The sequence below is a fragment of the Ylistrum balloti genome, unplaced genomic scaffold (genome assembly GCF_031769215.1).
Source record: "Ylistrum balloti isolate Yb309-2 unplaced genomic scaffold, AGI_CSIRO_Ybal_v1 Utg370152, whole genome shotgun sequence".
Classification (NCBI taxonomy): Eukaryota; Metazoa; Mollusca; class Bivalvia; order Pectinida; family Pectinidae; genus Ylistrum; species Ylistrum balloti.
Window position 1 is genome coordinate 250,124 of NW_026782152.1, and position 16,725 is coordinate 266,848.

Below are 16,725 nucleotides of genomic sequence, written 5' to 3' on the forward strand. Positions count from 1 at the left end.
TCTGCATCCCTTTCTACATATGCAGCTGTATATAGTAATAACATTATATGGCAACAATAAATAGTTAGGATGAAACTATGATGCATAATTACATCAATATGTGAAGTTTCTGACACTTGCATTAAAATACTAAATAGGACACAATTAAGAATTGATGCACCTGTCCTTAATCATCCTGTTGTACTTAGCCACATCAGCATTAAACCAGAGACGAGTCATAATCCAAAACGTAACCCTGGTAATGCGCTGACTTAATTTCACTAATGTCCAATTGTCAACGCATTCCCATGTTATACAACGTTCACACGATTTCAATGGATTGCAATGGTAGTGATGTATGAACTTTTACGGTACATACACAAAACATTATGATCAAATATTTAAATGGTAATTATGGTTTTTTAATGTTTTTCGGCTCTGTGCCGTCTCCATATCACCTAGATGAATCAAGATTGTCCTCTTTTGCACGGTTGTGAGATTCTAATAAAATATTATCGTCTTGCACATTGGAAGGGGTTGTGTTACTTGCATTTTCATTTTCTGTTTTGGCACCATTGTCTTTTCTGTCGGTCATATGTCCATCATGGCTGTCATTACGTTCACAATGAGAATTATCACTAGATATACTTTCATTCTCTTCTCTTTGAAGAGGACTTGAAGTGCTGAAATCGTCATCGACACAAATTGTCATATCTTCTCCCAAATCATCGTCGTTATCATCTTCACTGTCGTTTCCTGATACATTGTTCTTTTGTGTCTCTGATGTAATCGTTGATTTTGGTTTCGAACCAGAGTGACCTTGCTTTGTAGCCTCATCTTCACGTTTAACTTTCCGCCATTTCGCCCGTCGATTCTTGAACCAAACCTTCAAAATAAGATAACAAAACCCATAAACATGCTTTATTTCAAACTTTCAAGGAATTTTTGAAGTAATAAATAATGAAAGCATACTAACAGCATATTAAAATTCATATCTGTCATTGATAGCATCTGTCTCGAGGGAACGCATACGAATTAGGAGGATATTATGCTTTGAGATATTTCAGTTATGATTCCCAAATCTCTTTTATCCGCGGTTTAGTCACTAGTAATGGAGATCTATCCATTAATATTTCATGGGTTTATGTAGTATGCGTGACTGTGTCTATAACATTAGAAATTCAGAGTAATGGACGCTCCTAGACACGTGCTGTTTGCTATAGCAACTCCTCAACACATGTCGGATCATCATATGAAATTATGAGTGATTGGATGGTGGAATCCAATTTATTGCATGCAATCTTATCTAAATTCAGTGGTAATGTATTCAGCCTATCAAAGATATTGTTTAGTGAAAACGACGAAATCCAGATAGATCTCTTATATCCATTTTGTACATTATGAAACCCGATGAAGTTTTATTCGGACTGTCATTATGATAAAAGATTAGCAATATTTCAACGGGATGAGCTCGATGTATCAGCAGCTATTATGGTAATTGTTGACATTGGGCCCTGGCCATTTATATCTATGGAACTATATCAACCCATTTATATAGCTAATCCTCAGTTAACCTGATACAAATTTGTCATCCATTGTGTGTCAGACGGCCTGTTTTAACGTGTTACCTTGATATTCAATTATTGATGACCTTGATATTAATCACGTGTTCAGTGAATATAATTAAGAATGATAAACTGACCAGCCTTTTGTGACATTTGAGACGTGTAGGAATTAGTCGGGTGAAATATCAGTAGTATATTGATTATTTTTTAGTAATGACATTTTACACTTACCGGATGTTATGTTAGAAATTAACAGATATTTAAAATGTGGTACCAATAAGAGAATGCTGAACAAAAAGTATTTAGAATATAAAAGTCAGGTGTTATCTCAATGACAACATGACAGATGAGAATAAAATTGTTCTACAAACAGGAAAGTAGGACATGAAACATCATATGTTTTGATACAGTGATTGTTTCAGTTCCGTAAAGCACTTCTGGTAACGAATAAATACACGTGCATGAGAATATATGATGAAAGTCACACACTTTTCATTTTATTTAATCATATGTACTTTGTCGTTGTTATTCAACAAACATATACCCATTTTTTACATTTTTTTTTCTTAAAGGATATGGAAAAGGATTCCTAGATGTGTAAAGTAAATCTGCCTACAGTGGGGCTTCCATACAGGATATCAATGATGTTTAATTCTATATATAGTCTGGTTTATTTTTTTATGCTGCGATGAATTATTTTAAGTGGTCTCTTTAACAAAATGTAATATGAAAGTTTCTCTATCAACAATAAAGCGGACTACAATAGGCACGGCTTTTGGCTACATATGTCATTTTGAATAATTAAAAACTCAAATAAACATATTTTAATGCAATACCCTGTTACACACCAGTTTGTATTGTTTACAATATTTTTTAAGAAATAAATGTGAAATATTCCATGAAAGATACAGCTGGGCGCATCGGTATTTCTTACACATGACGAGACCTCACCAATGCATAGTATATATTGACTCCCACGGTATTTCAAAGTCAATATGCAAAGAATATTTCACACATTGGCTGATTCTTAAGTAGATAGCCTTAGAAAGACCTTCCATTCACATTAATATATTCCTAGGTGCAGATATAACGAGAGGTGGTGTCGGGTTTCCCCGCTATCTGAGATATGCGGCGAGCAGGACACACAGGGGTAAGCCTGGCCTGGGCAGTCATAACTACAACATTTGTCACAGCTAACGATCACACGCAGACGGCAGTTCCCGCAATTAAAAAATCTGAACGAGATTCAACGAGATGTCCATGAGATTCTGATCCGTATCGTTAAGATGTTTTGCGCAGATAGCAAATCTAGTAACGGTTTGACACACTCGACATTGCCCTGTCCTATCTCAGATACATGATGCATCAGACAAGCGATTTAATGAAACTGAAACATTATGAATGCTTTTTCAAAGGCTTCATATACAGACGTTGTGTTTTGTAAATTAATTGGCCATGTAGTTAACCATACTGGCTTTATTTAAGGCTATACTATCGAGCAGACCAATATTTTCATTAGTTTGTTGTTTGAAATACTAGCTAATATATAATACAGTTTGTTTATTTAGAATTTAGCTCATTAACCACAATATGGTGTCGGTATTTAAAGGAAGGTTATACAAAACTCACGCAAGTGAACAGCACCATTTAACACAAATTTAAGATAAAATGCAGTCGGGACAAATAATTACTAAAACTGTATCATACAGCTGTTTCGTCCTTCTAGAACTCCTCAGTAAGCCAAAGGGTCTATCTTTAAGTCTAGGAGTCGACTGAGAAAAAAAACTAATGTGATACATGTATTTCAATCAAGCTCAGAAACTAAACGATACTTACAAACCAAATAAATCTTAAAATTACAAAAACAGTCACTGTACATTTTCAATAACAAAGTTAAATGCACGAAGAATTCCATATACTACCACATTTTAAAAACAAAGTCTAACATTATGCTTAAAAGATTTTTAGAAACCAGGATGTTATCATGAATCAACTGTTTTAGTAAGAAAAGCTACTGTAATTTGGTGAGAACGCTCAGATGTATAAATGTATCGCTACTCTAATCAGTCATTTCAAAGTAAAGTGACGATTCTTTTATAGGAATACATCGACATCTGTGTCATTGATCGCCAAATACACTAAACCAATATGTGTCCTACATACATTAAACAGACGGCGCTCCATGGTTTGATATGATAAGCCATTTAGAAGTAAGAAGCTTATCTGCAAAAATTCATCAAAATCTTTTTTGATATTAGGAAATTGAAGACGACAATATTTGCCTATAATTCTTTAAACAACGCTATTGCATTATGTCATAAAGCAATACACGCACAAATAATAGAGTTAATCAGATAAAAACGTTAGCTCTATCTGAAAATACTCTTTAAACGGGTTAGTTGTTTAGTGATATTTGTGGGAAATCCCTTCCATAGTTTCTATCTTTTCAATAATCTTATAGAAGACTCGAACTGAAATCCAACTAAGGTAGCAGGAAGAATCTTTCCGATTCTAATCGGTTCGCGCCATATCTCTCCAGGCGGGAGTTGTGGATACAGTTGCTGGAGGGAGGATGGATGCATTGTCTGTGGCATCGCAATATGTATTGATTGGAGTGTTATCATACTTGTATACAAGGATATGTTTCCAGTTAGCTTGTCATCACTGACAGACAAATTAGTATGTCTAGTGATAGCTAACGATAGCCTGACCATGTTAAACTAATTGTTTACTTTCAAGACGAATAATCAGCCCGCTTGGCATTTTATCATATCTGCATATGATTGATTGAGATTAAATATCATTTAAGTATTTCGATTTTGCCGACGCCTGCTTTAGTCCGTAGGAAAACAACCTTGACGAGAGAAAAGGTTTATATGTTTTATGATCGTCTGGGCTTAAACCTATATAGTCCCTTTATTTTGTTTTTCAAAGACTGGTACCAAAACTTTTACGGCTTTTTAATTTTATTCCAATAGTGAGCCGGTTCAAAATATACAAATGAAGCTGACCTTCAGACATATGCGAATTACGAAATTCACTTCATTATGGAGCTTCATCTTCCTATCTAGAAGTTGATATTTCTTTCGATCGATTTCGACTTTACTTTGACGCCGTCTAGGTTTAAGATTTAGGCCCTTAGGATCACTGACGAGTCCTAGAAGGTTGAAACAGCTATATGATACAGTTTAATTCATTGATTGACTCTAATTTATCTTATGTAAACTTGTATTATATTATGTTATTCACTTGCGTATTATTTGTACAATCTCCATGGCCATCAGCTCACGTCTATCAAAATTCTCAAAACATTATTCAATGGTGACACTATCTTCACAATGAAAATAAAATTCTGAAAATACTAATTCATACAGTAATTATGATTTTTGAAAATAAGTTTTGATAGAGAAGAAATGTAAGGAGTACGTTGTTGTCTTAATTGATGTTATGTTTAACGACTTATAATGTGCTCAGATAAGTTCTGTTCTAGTTATGGAATTGTTGCAAGAGCTGAAGATATTAGCAAACATGGAACATTAATACAAAGCAATTGTATAAATAGAGGAAGCACGTTGTAAATATATTTGCAGTCAAATACTGAAGTAATGCTACCCGTAGACAAAAATGTGGTTTCAGAATTTAGACATCATTTGTACAAAATTATATTTTTTCACACTTTTAATGTCTGTCAAAGTCGAAAGCATAACTTCTCTCTGTGTATTGAAGTATCTGAAATAACGCTGATATACTGTAATCGCATTATCTGTTTTTATATCAATATCAATGTTACGTGAAATTGACATCTTGGGCAGTTTAATGTCAATATGTCGAATTATATTTCATTGTTTTCTGTTTCGATGAGCATGCATGAAGCGTCTTTCTGGATGTCCATATTCAGGGATACGCTCTCTGTAATAAGTCTTGCATACTTTTGTACATGTTATCGTACTTATTATTTTTTTAAGAATATGCATCATTACTGTTTCAACATCCTATTTCCATCCAAATTGGTAATTCCCTGACTTAATGGGAAAAAATGGTCACATGCGGATTTAAAGGAAAAGGTTGCCGAAGTTGTCCAAGAGTAATATTCTGTTTCATTAGCAATAAGTTTATTTATTCGTTCATTTTAATTTATTTATGTATTTTATATTAAGAATGTACGTATGAATTCATTCCCTTTCAGAACTGATATCGCTTATATTTGTAAATCGGGTTTAGATACGATGTTTCAGATGCATATTGTCACAATAATCTCAATCTTATAGAGCCTTACCGATACTATAGTGTGTTTAAAGTTATCATAACAAAGTCAACACAGCAATGTTTATATAAAAAAATGACATGAGGTCGCACAATGTTTTACGGGCAAAATGCGACAAAATTTCAACTCATGAAAAGTACAAGCATTCATTTTTCCTTATTATAATTTCAGAGCTTAGTCTTTGTGTGGGTTCTACGTTCTAAGAAAATATATCGCAAAATTGCACATATGTACCTCTGATATAACTTAAATTTTCAGATAAAACACACTTTCATTGCTTATTTGTCAAGACACCATGAGTTTGTATATCATGAATTCAAAATAGGCATTGTTAGTATGCAAGGGTAGCGGTTAATTATTTCTACACCTATAACGTGTGTCTAGTGTTTTGTGTCATAACAAAATAAAATGTTTAAAAAACTAAATTGCTGACAAAATGAAGAATATTTTACATTGGTGTATCGTAAAAGACAGACAAGAAAGTAAATAAAACAAAAGCATTCTTGAAAGTGAGGAATCAAATGTAATATCAAATCCTTACACATACAGTTCTAATATGTATTTATATCTTTCGTTATTGAAACCTTGAAAGAATAAAACGTGCTTCGAGGAGCAATAAGTGATATCTTAATGCATTGAGGTACACATATCCGATAGTTGAAAAGACACATGCGACAAGTATCTTTAGGTATAGGTTTATAAATAATTCTAGTAAACCGTATGATTAATAAAACCTAAGAGGTTCATGAAGCTGTATTGGCCTTTCATCAATTTTGATCTAAGCAAATTCAAAAATAATTTCAGAAAGATAAATGTTACACCTTAATGTAACCGATTTGATAATTTACTGGTTATGATACTGAAAATCCTTCTTTATGTATGCTAAATATTATAAAACTTACCTAAATGATGTATTAAAATGACTAGATAATTCAGCATCTTCATAAAAATATTTCTATTTCAAAAGTTGGTGTTTGTTACATATTTATTTGATTTAGAAAATGACCATGAAAATTAATAAGATTAAAGCTAAACATATCAATCTTACAGAACATCTTCGTTTCTGTCTAAATGAACCTGTTAATATGTGTGTGATGGAAAGGATAATGTTCTATGCGTTGTCTACGTGTGTGATTTACCAGATATGGTAGCTAGTCTTACACGAAAACTTTGATATAGAAGTGCCCACGACTCTACCTAGACTCATATTACACTTTAATATATAGTGGTGATACTTTTCTTTAAATTTGCAAGATTTATGGTAGATTTTATATATCTTTTATCAGGTGTCATATTATAACATCTGAATTGCCTAATTTGAGTCTGTTATAGTTCTTCTGACAATGAACATTTTGTATCAAGAAAGATTCAACCGGTGCATGGTCCATAGGTCAATGTGTCTATGTTCGTCAGTCCAAAACACAGCAATTTAATAACTGTTTAGATTTTCATATAAGCGTTTATTTTGGTGTAACATATATTTTTATTGTTTGATGTCTTTTTTGTTCGTTTCCTGTATTTTGAATTTTCTATCTTTTTTGTTTTACTGGAGGTTATAAATTAATTTACACCTGAAATGCATAAGTAGTAAATGAAACCCCTACCATATTTACTTCATTATAAATAACACACACAGTTAAACCTCTTAATATATGGACCACTAATTCTGTGAAAACGTATAATCAATTTGTATTCATTTTGTAAAGTATTGCATTGCCAAGCGGAATGGAAATTAAGATGCATTTGACAATTCGAATGGTTGGTTGGACACCATATATGAAGCACTTTTCCAGTATACACGCGGCCGCCCAATACCTGTTTGGAACTGCACCGTACTATCTCATTGGGTTTATCCAGGGTATGTATTAGCTTATACCTTCATTATGAATATATGATCAGACGGTAAAAGCGATTATCGCAGTGAAGGGTTTGGTTTGATGGGATTTGGAAGTATTTGTAACGTGTGTTAACTATAACTTATTTATCATCTAAATGTCATGTAGTTTTAAGGGGTGTAATTCTCTACAAAAATCGATGCCTACATTCCCAGCAAGTAACACGTGTCTCGATATGAATGTCAACACAGACAAATGACGTTATTTCCACTTGACAGTTATTGTCATCATAGGTAAATTAATAAACGAAAACAATCTCTATTATTTAAACAACAAGTCATTAGCAAAACAATTACTGTGAATTTTTATTTGTTTATTGCTATCCTAATCCTATTTATTTTGTAGATTCAATTAGAAAAAAATATATTGTATGAACACGAATTGTACAACTTTTGACACTTATGTTTTTACATATTACGTATAATGTATTTTATTAACTTATTTATATTTTGTTATTTCATACAACCGTCAAAATATTTTTAAAGAAATTTAGAAAAACAAATGTTAGATAAAACAACTTTATACCTAATTTGCTTTTTATTTGTAAAGTTCTTAGGTGATACGTAAACCTGCCATGCTGTGCCAAAATGACTACATATTGTATAGTTGTACGTGAAAATGACTTAAAATTATAGTACTTTCAGTTATATATCGTGTGAGACATTGAGAGGAAATTTGGCACCAAAAGAATCTGAATTTTATGATAAAGTTGTATAAGAAATTCTTATTTTATTATTTACATTTATCAAAAATAAATTTGTATTTATTACTTAATTACATTTATCTATTTTCAAGCAAAATTTTATTCAAATAAAAGGATGGTATTTATTCCCGTGGCGTCAAAAGAAAACAACCCTATTTAATAATTTTGACGTTCAAAAGAAAATAGATAAACTTCATACTTAATTAACCAGATGATGATATAATGGCACACAAATATATTTCTGGTGATTAACACAGCAATTAATTCATCACTATATTCCTCCCATGAGCAAAATAATCTGTTAAATAGGTGTTAAAAATAATTTTGTTATCAATGACCAATGTTAGTGCACCTCTGTATCATTATGGCTATAGTGTATAGTGTATCATTTAATATTCTGTTTACAATATCCTGTTATAATATGAAATATATGTAACCATTCTAGGAAACGAACATTCATTACGTTAATTGACCAAATATATAGGAATTCTGAACTTCTGCAAATGGCGAATCATTAACAGTTTTCATTTTACTCAATTAAATTCTTTAAGCATATCTGAAGAAACATGTCAGTCTGTATATTGTGAAAAATATGTATTTCACAAAAATATTTGTAGTTTAAGTTGTTGATATAAACACTGTTAGTCGCAATCACACGAAATATATTCTAAAAATAATTGTTATTTACATCTATTATTACATAAAAGCACTATCACTCTACACAACAACCAACATGTGATTTGTATTACCACACACTGTGCTTTAAGGAGTGGGATATTTGTGGCGGATGTGAAAATTATTTGAAATACGGTTTTTGTTCATATTCTGGAAAAGCAAAATTTTCATCAAATGCGGGAATTCTTTATCATATTTATCGTCGTCCATCAATTCCAGAAAAAAAATAGATTGTATGATTTTGAATAGACTATAAACATGCTAGTAAACCTATCATGATAAAGGTTTTGAAAATTACATTTACAGGCAATTAACATCTACTTCTGTGCATTATCATTTTTCGATACACATATATTTATCATCTACGTTCATGAAAAAAAAGAAATATAACAGTGTGCATTCATTTTAAACGCAGTCGGTTGGATTCATACGAGTAGATTATCGAGCCCTTACTTATATAGTAATGGTGATGTGTGAGGAATGTGTACAAGGAGAAAGTTTCCAGTTTGTTTCAGTAATCCAAACTGAAGGACGTAGATATCAATAAACATAGGATTTTTTCCAAAAGGTTAGAAATGAGCAATAATTGTATTGTTTCTTACTTTAAAAATAAAAATGATAATCTGTGTTCATGAAAATCAAACAAAACATTAAAATCAATGAGTCATATTAAAATCCAAAATAAAAATAAATAAATATATTCTTGTATATTCTATTTCAAATTACAAAAATATTTATGAATAGTGTACAACAAAATATAAATTTTTGTTTAGGAAATATCAATATATGTTTTAAAATATTTATTTTCTCTTGAATATAAAATTCAAAAAAATATATTATCATACAGAATTTTTAAACTATGTTATTATTCTTTGTACCAGTGGAGAAATGTGAGTTGTATTGTCTCATTTATACTAACAGTAATGATAGTGTTCGATAGACCCAACTTGAGCTGGCTATTCTCACTATCTTCTCACTAATACATATCTGTTTATCACAAATCAAGTATAAAGATATAGCTTCTTCTATATATGAACATTTAATATTAGATAAATATACCTTCAGATAGCTTACAGAAACAGCTGGTGCAATACAGGCTTATATCAACATATTTACACCAAATAGTGAATAGGTGTGTATGTATATAATTCAATGACCACCGATTCATTTCATGTCAGATATATTGGCATAACATACTGTAATAATATTTAAAGTATATTTTGGTCCACAAATTCCCTTTCTTGATATACCTATGATATATTGGTGTATTAAGGTATAAAGGCCTAGATTGATATGCTCCTTACAGTACCAATAACATTGATGTACATATCGGGTAAGTGGGTGTTACATATTGTACAAAGTATGCAAAAACATGTGTCATTATTTTGTATATCTTGGTGAACAAATTTTTAAATTTCATTTATAATAAGGAACATATAATAATTATTTTCCTATTTTTAACATTATTGTCATGTAAGTAACAGGAAATTTGTGCCATTTTTTCGCATTTTTTAAGCATGGCTTATCATGACGTCATATAATGACAATTATATGACATGAAATAAGCGTATGTTACATTAGGGCGTTACCATGGAAAAAGTAAATATAGAGCAAAGAAGTAAAGGATCACAAAAAAAATAAGGTAAAATTTTATTCTATATTTTGAAACAATGATGATCGCATGATAAGAAGGGCCTTAAACATGCGTAACCATTCCATACGAAATTTATAAAACTTGTCACAATTTAGTTTAAACAAGTCCCATCCTCGTTTCATGAATTCTGATATTAAAAGGAAGCTTTTATGGAGACACATCCTTATGAACGTCTGATTCACCATCCAAACTTCTGTTTCTTATCTATATATTTAGATACCAGATGGAGATCTATTGCATGCCTAGGTATGACAATTAGTATCAGTGTGCTTTCCCTTTGTTTATATGTAGCTAACTCACCCGGGATTTCTTTTATTTAGATACACATAATCAAGTGAGGATCTACAATTGCTAATTTCTCTTTTTCTTCACATACAGAAAATATATTGTTGTTGTTATTGCTGTTGTTGTTGTTGATGATGATGATGATAATGATGATGATGATGATGATGATGATGATGATTATGATGATGATAATGTTGTTGTTGTTGTTGTTGTTGTTGTTGTTGTTTTAGTTGTTGTTGTTGTTGTTGTTGTTGTTGTTGTTGTTGTTGTTGTTGTTGTTGTTGTTGTTGTTGTTGTTGTTGTTGTTGTTGTTGTTGTTTATGATGATGATGATGATGATGATGATGATGATGATGATGATGATGATGATGCTGATGTTGTTGTTGTTGTTGTTGTTGTTGTTGATGATGATGATGATGATGATGATGATGATGATGATGATGATGATGATGATGATGATGATGATGTTGTTGATGGTGGTGGTGTTGTTTTCAAGATGGGTATATGTTTATTGACATTTTGAGATCTTTTGGTAGAGTTTGATTTAACACTTGAACCAACAGGGCTATGTGATGTATGTTAGTAATCTCAGTTTTTATATGAGAAGGAAATACAGAATCTCCCATTCTTAGGCGAATCATTTGCTTGATTGTGTTTTTAAAAAAATAAGATATCACATTGATTGATTAAATCGTTAGATTGCATTTCTAAGAAATTGGCATCAACGTTACTGAGATATAAATTGTTGTGTCTATTATTTTTTTCGGAAAAAAAGAAACCAAAAATATCAATATTGGAACAAGGAGAGTCGTTATCTTAACAAAGACAAATGACTACGATAATTCATACGTTTTCATTTCAAAACATTAGAAAAAGTAGAGTGATTCTTTGTAACGATGTCTTAATGAAAAACATATTCGAATATGTATTTAATTTTAAAATCGCAGAGGGAAGAAATCTGTTTATCAATCTCATCCCATTAAGTGTGTTTCAGACAAGCAAATCTCAAATTATACAAAACGTGTTTTAATCGTATATTGATGTCCGCTTGAGTAAAGAAATTAATATAGATACTAATTTTACAATAGAAGACTTAACCAATGTTTAGATTTATTTGGCACTAATTCACGGGTAAAATGTTTACCTGAATGAACTTATCAGGTACGTAATAGGTGATTTGCTATGAGTAATACGTGATAAAATGATCAGATAGGGCTCATCAGATATGCTACGTATTTCATTTCGTTAGTAACGTCCGGGTGTTGTTTCCAGTACTCTGACGGGATGGGAAATGTGTATATGACTTAGGTCCTAACTTACACGGAGTGACACATACATACTTATTGTGTGGCAAAAGCATCAAATTTCAAAGCTATTTGGTGTACATACCAACTGTTTGATCGTAAAACATATCATAATTTAAAAATTTAAAGGCTTTTAAAATTTCACTGTTGAAACTAAAATCATCCTTGCGTGATTTTTAAATCCTTACAATCATTATATCGCTAGAATCTTCACGGTGTTTATTAGTCTTTTAATGCTTCATAGAATCGCTATTCTACACGGTAAATATGAAAATATATCGTGGAAACAGGTTAGCGATAGTATCAGTAATTCTAAACGTATACAGAGATACACAAATGGCCCTCTTCTCGACCACTGTGTACAGTCACGGCGCTAATAGCCCCTCACAAATCCCTTATGTTAGCGCGAAATATTTGCACAGTTTAGATTCATTTTGATAAGTACATAAATTTATATTTGATGGAGTTGATGCCTCAGTACTCCATGACAGCTAGTTTGTCGTTGGAGGGAAACCGACGACACCGTGAACTACAAACAACTTACACTGCATAAAGCCTACCGCTTCTATAGTGGCGTTTAAAACATTTCTAGAAAGATATCAAACGTTTTCTTAAGCATAAATATCTACACATTTCAAATATCAAAATGGGATTTCGTTCAGAAAACACATATATCTGGGATTTGAAAAAAAAATTCCTACGCTTTCAACACAAAATGACAATTAATTAGCTTATTTACACATCTGCAAAACGAATTTGCATTTATTACCATAGAAAACATTTTATTTATGATTTTAAAACGTTTGAAGAATTTCGTTATTTACAACCTATTAAGGAGATGATATTTAGTGATGGGACGGTAGGTTTTTTTAACAGTTATATTTATGTATATGGAAATGAACTTTCATAACTCTTTCAAATAAAAGATACATTTTAAACTCTTTTCCACATAGAGTAGTCATGAGAATGTACAATTTCTTTTTGATGTTATGTAGATGTAGCTGTACATAACCTGCAAAATGATTCGGTAACGTTTCACACACACATACACTCACAAAATTGTCAATGGATAAACCAGAAAATCATTTGTAAGCCCGAGAAATAAGCGTTTATGAAAAATCAAGAAATAATTATTCTTTCATGATTCAAATTAAGCTTTTTGCCGTTTTAATTGCAGTGACATATTTTTAATGGATTATTATATACAATTTTTTTTCTGTAAATATGACAGACAACTAATTATCAATATTATATTTGCATTTACCAGTGTTTACCAGAAATCTAACATGGAAATATGTTAAAACCTTGATTTAACATTAAAATGTTTCGTGCATACACCTTGGTTTTGGTATTTATGTAACTTTAAAAACATATATATTTAATAAACAACTGAGTACACCTCAGAAGGAATCAGCTTTTATAAACAGGCAACAAAGTCTTCGTAATAGTTGTTAATTATCCAGTCTTTTTGATTGAAATAATTCAAACTATTACAATAGTCATTGTTGATATTAATCTATGGAAATATCATTTGGAAAAAAAACTGTATGGCATCTCAACCTCAGATGTAAAAGGACTATGTCTATTCCTCACTTTAGACATTCACCGAAAAGAGATAGTAATTCCTAGCGCCCTGCCTCCCTCACACTCTGCTTACACCCTAGATTTTACACGACCCCCGGGCTCACCTCGACTCTCTCCTCCTTTAGATCCACCTTCATGGCTAGCTCCTCCCGAAGAAGAACGTCTGGATAGTGAGTTTTCTGGAAAGTGCCCTCCAACATCTCTAGTTGTTCCTCTGTAAAGATTGTTCGGTGCCGCCGCTTTCGCTTCTGTCCCAATTTCTCGATATCCAGGGAGTTAAAGATACCGTGAAAAGGATAGTGATACCTCACTGCAAAGACAAATATACACGATAGCAGTTAGTACCTTCACAATATATCTAACATAAGTTAATTAAGATTGGTCTTAATTAACAAATATAAGTTACATTAAATATCAACTTTTAATCAACCTTGATCTCCACTATACCAGAACGATGCAAATATACAAAATATCAACACCTGCCATACAGTAAAAGTGAGATTATTATCAAATATCTTCAAAATTTTGTTGAGCTTATTTAAGCGATAAGCGTGGACATAAATCACTTTTTACGTTATTATTTGGAAAATATCTTAATACTGAACTATACACGTGTATAACACAATAAAATATATACGTCAAATAAATAAAAAAAACAAACAAATATGAAATACTTTTAAAATCGTTGCGAAGCTGAATTATTTATGAAACCTCTTCTAAATAGACATGCAACTTCAATTTTAAACGTGTTTACAGAATGAACGAAGCTTGATGGGCCACAGAATCTCAGTTCTCTTGAACAGATTTCTGTGGAAACTATAAAACAATTAATAGTCATTTGCGGTTGCCTAGAATCCGTAGATTTTAACCGCTAATCTTTTGACTGGTTATTTTGCACTAAAAAACTTGTTTGCGTGTGATCTGTACATAGATAAGTAGGAAATCTTACCGAGGTAGTCCCTATGGAGAGGCGAGAGGTTAGGGAAGGTGTGAGGAGCGAACCGGCGGGCTGGCTGTTGGGGCGGCTGCTGAGGCTGAGGAGTTCGTGGAGACAAGATGTTCTCGATTGTGAACAAGGAGGAATTGGTCTGGGTGGAAGCAGCCAGAAGTCCTATTTGGTAGTTCCTTAAGCAGGCCAGGTGTTCCGGGGTGTAATGATAGGGAAAGTGCTGCATGGCGCTGTGTCCTGAACCTCACCACAATGTCTTAAAGAAACGTGTCTTCGTGGTCTAACGTCCTCGTGTCTGAGAACACCTGTCCACCGCTTGGCAAAGAAAGCTGTAACAAACAGTTATATTCCAGAGTTTTCCAATCAGTTCAGAATAAGTCCAGTCCAGCTAGGGAAAGGCATGTAAAGTAACACGTCACGTACTTGAGAGAGAGGATTAGAAGGAGAGGCTTGGACGGTCAGGTTTCCTTCGCTTGTGTATGTATCTGTTTAATTGTATAATGTTAACGACTACACTCACAGAACGTAATCTACAGATCCCCGTAATAGGCGATTCAGCAGACATACCCTATAGCGATTTCAGGAAGGTCCAATGAATTCACTCTGTGTCCCGTCTATAGAGGCAGCCACCCGTGAGCGCTAACCAATCGCCAATCACATGAATTGTGCTTAGCTCCGCCCATATTTCAATTATTCATATTTTTAGTGTATATGTCCAATATTGATGCATTCTATTTTATCCGACAAATCATGTAAGCGGAATAGCGGAAGGCGAGCTGTGTCAGTATGCTAAGTCAGACAAAGTAGGCACGCCGCTTTAACGTTAAAACTACACAATTCATTGATATGAATTATATCTTGGAGGTGAATGTATGCAAAGTTTGCCTAAGTTTTAAAAAATATTGATATTAGATCAAATTTAGTAAATGGTGTTTGATTTCTCTTCGTGATACAGAGATCTTTAAGAAGCCATGAATATCCACAATATCTTAAGAGATAATGTTTAACCGCGCTTTTGTCATTGCTGACGTTAAGAAATATCCAAACGTAATTTTGTCTCCTAAAATGTACACATACTGGAGGTGTTATAACAGGCGGTACGTTCATTTTGGAAACAAAAAATTCAATAAGAACGTTAATGTTTTAATTGGGTATGATAGAGATTTATATCTATTGAATAATTCATTGTGAACTCAAGTTTTAAAGTGCTTCTGTTTAATTCATCTTTACACTGTAAAAGTACTTTAATTTCAAAAAGGTAATCATAATAATGGTATTATTCCGACAGAATATTTTCATGGACATCATGAAGAGTAAGATATGATATGGTTAATATTGACTTAACATACGGTCCTAACATATATCACTTATTTATTTATTTATTTATTTATCTTTAACTTTTTAAACTTTGACTTTTCCGTAAAACTGATATCCTGGATTTTCGACTATAGTTAGATGGATACCATTATTCTCATTTTTTTATCACAGCGATTACATAGAAGTTATCGCAAATATAAATGTATGTGCAGTGAAGAATATTTTTGACATGTTTTTGCTTATAAATGGCAGCTGAAATATCTTTTAAACTGTGATTTTTTTTAACATAGAAAATTCTCTAAATAGCCTACACCTATGTCAATATTGATTTATTAATTAATTAATTTTTTATTTATTTATTTATTTATTTACTAAAAAGGCTAAAATCTTATCACTGCGTTGCATTTATCATATTGCCTAAAACAAAATATATATTCGCATGCATATGCCTATCGTAGGATTGAAATGCTCTGATTTTATTTTATATTTCTTGACTAAAATTTCAAGACTAAAAACTTTTTCTTTTTAATTCGTCTTATTAATTTCGCCTT

At 32.0% G+C, this 16,725-nt stretch overlaps 1 protein-coding gene across 1 annotated transcript; it reads right to left on the bottom strand.

Moving 5' to 3' along the window:
- Positions 1-433: 433 nt before the first annotated feature.
- LOC132550853 (diencephalon/mesencephalon homeobox protein 1-like) lies at positions 434-15,083 on the bottom strand. Its single transcript, XM_060214945.1, has 3 exons — positions 14,858-15,083; positions 14,013-14,218; positions 434-865 (listed from the first exon to the last, which is right to left on the bottom strand). The coding sequence occupies exons 1-3, from the start codon at positions 15,081-15,083 to the stop codon at positions 434-436; spliced, it is 864 nt and encodes a 287-aa protein (XP_060070928.1).
- Between the last annotated feature and the right edge of the window lie 1,642 nt (positions 15,084-16,725).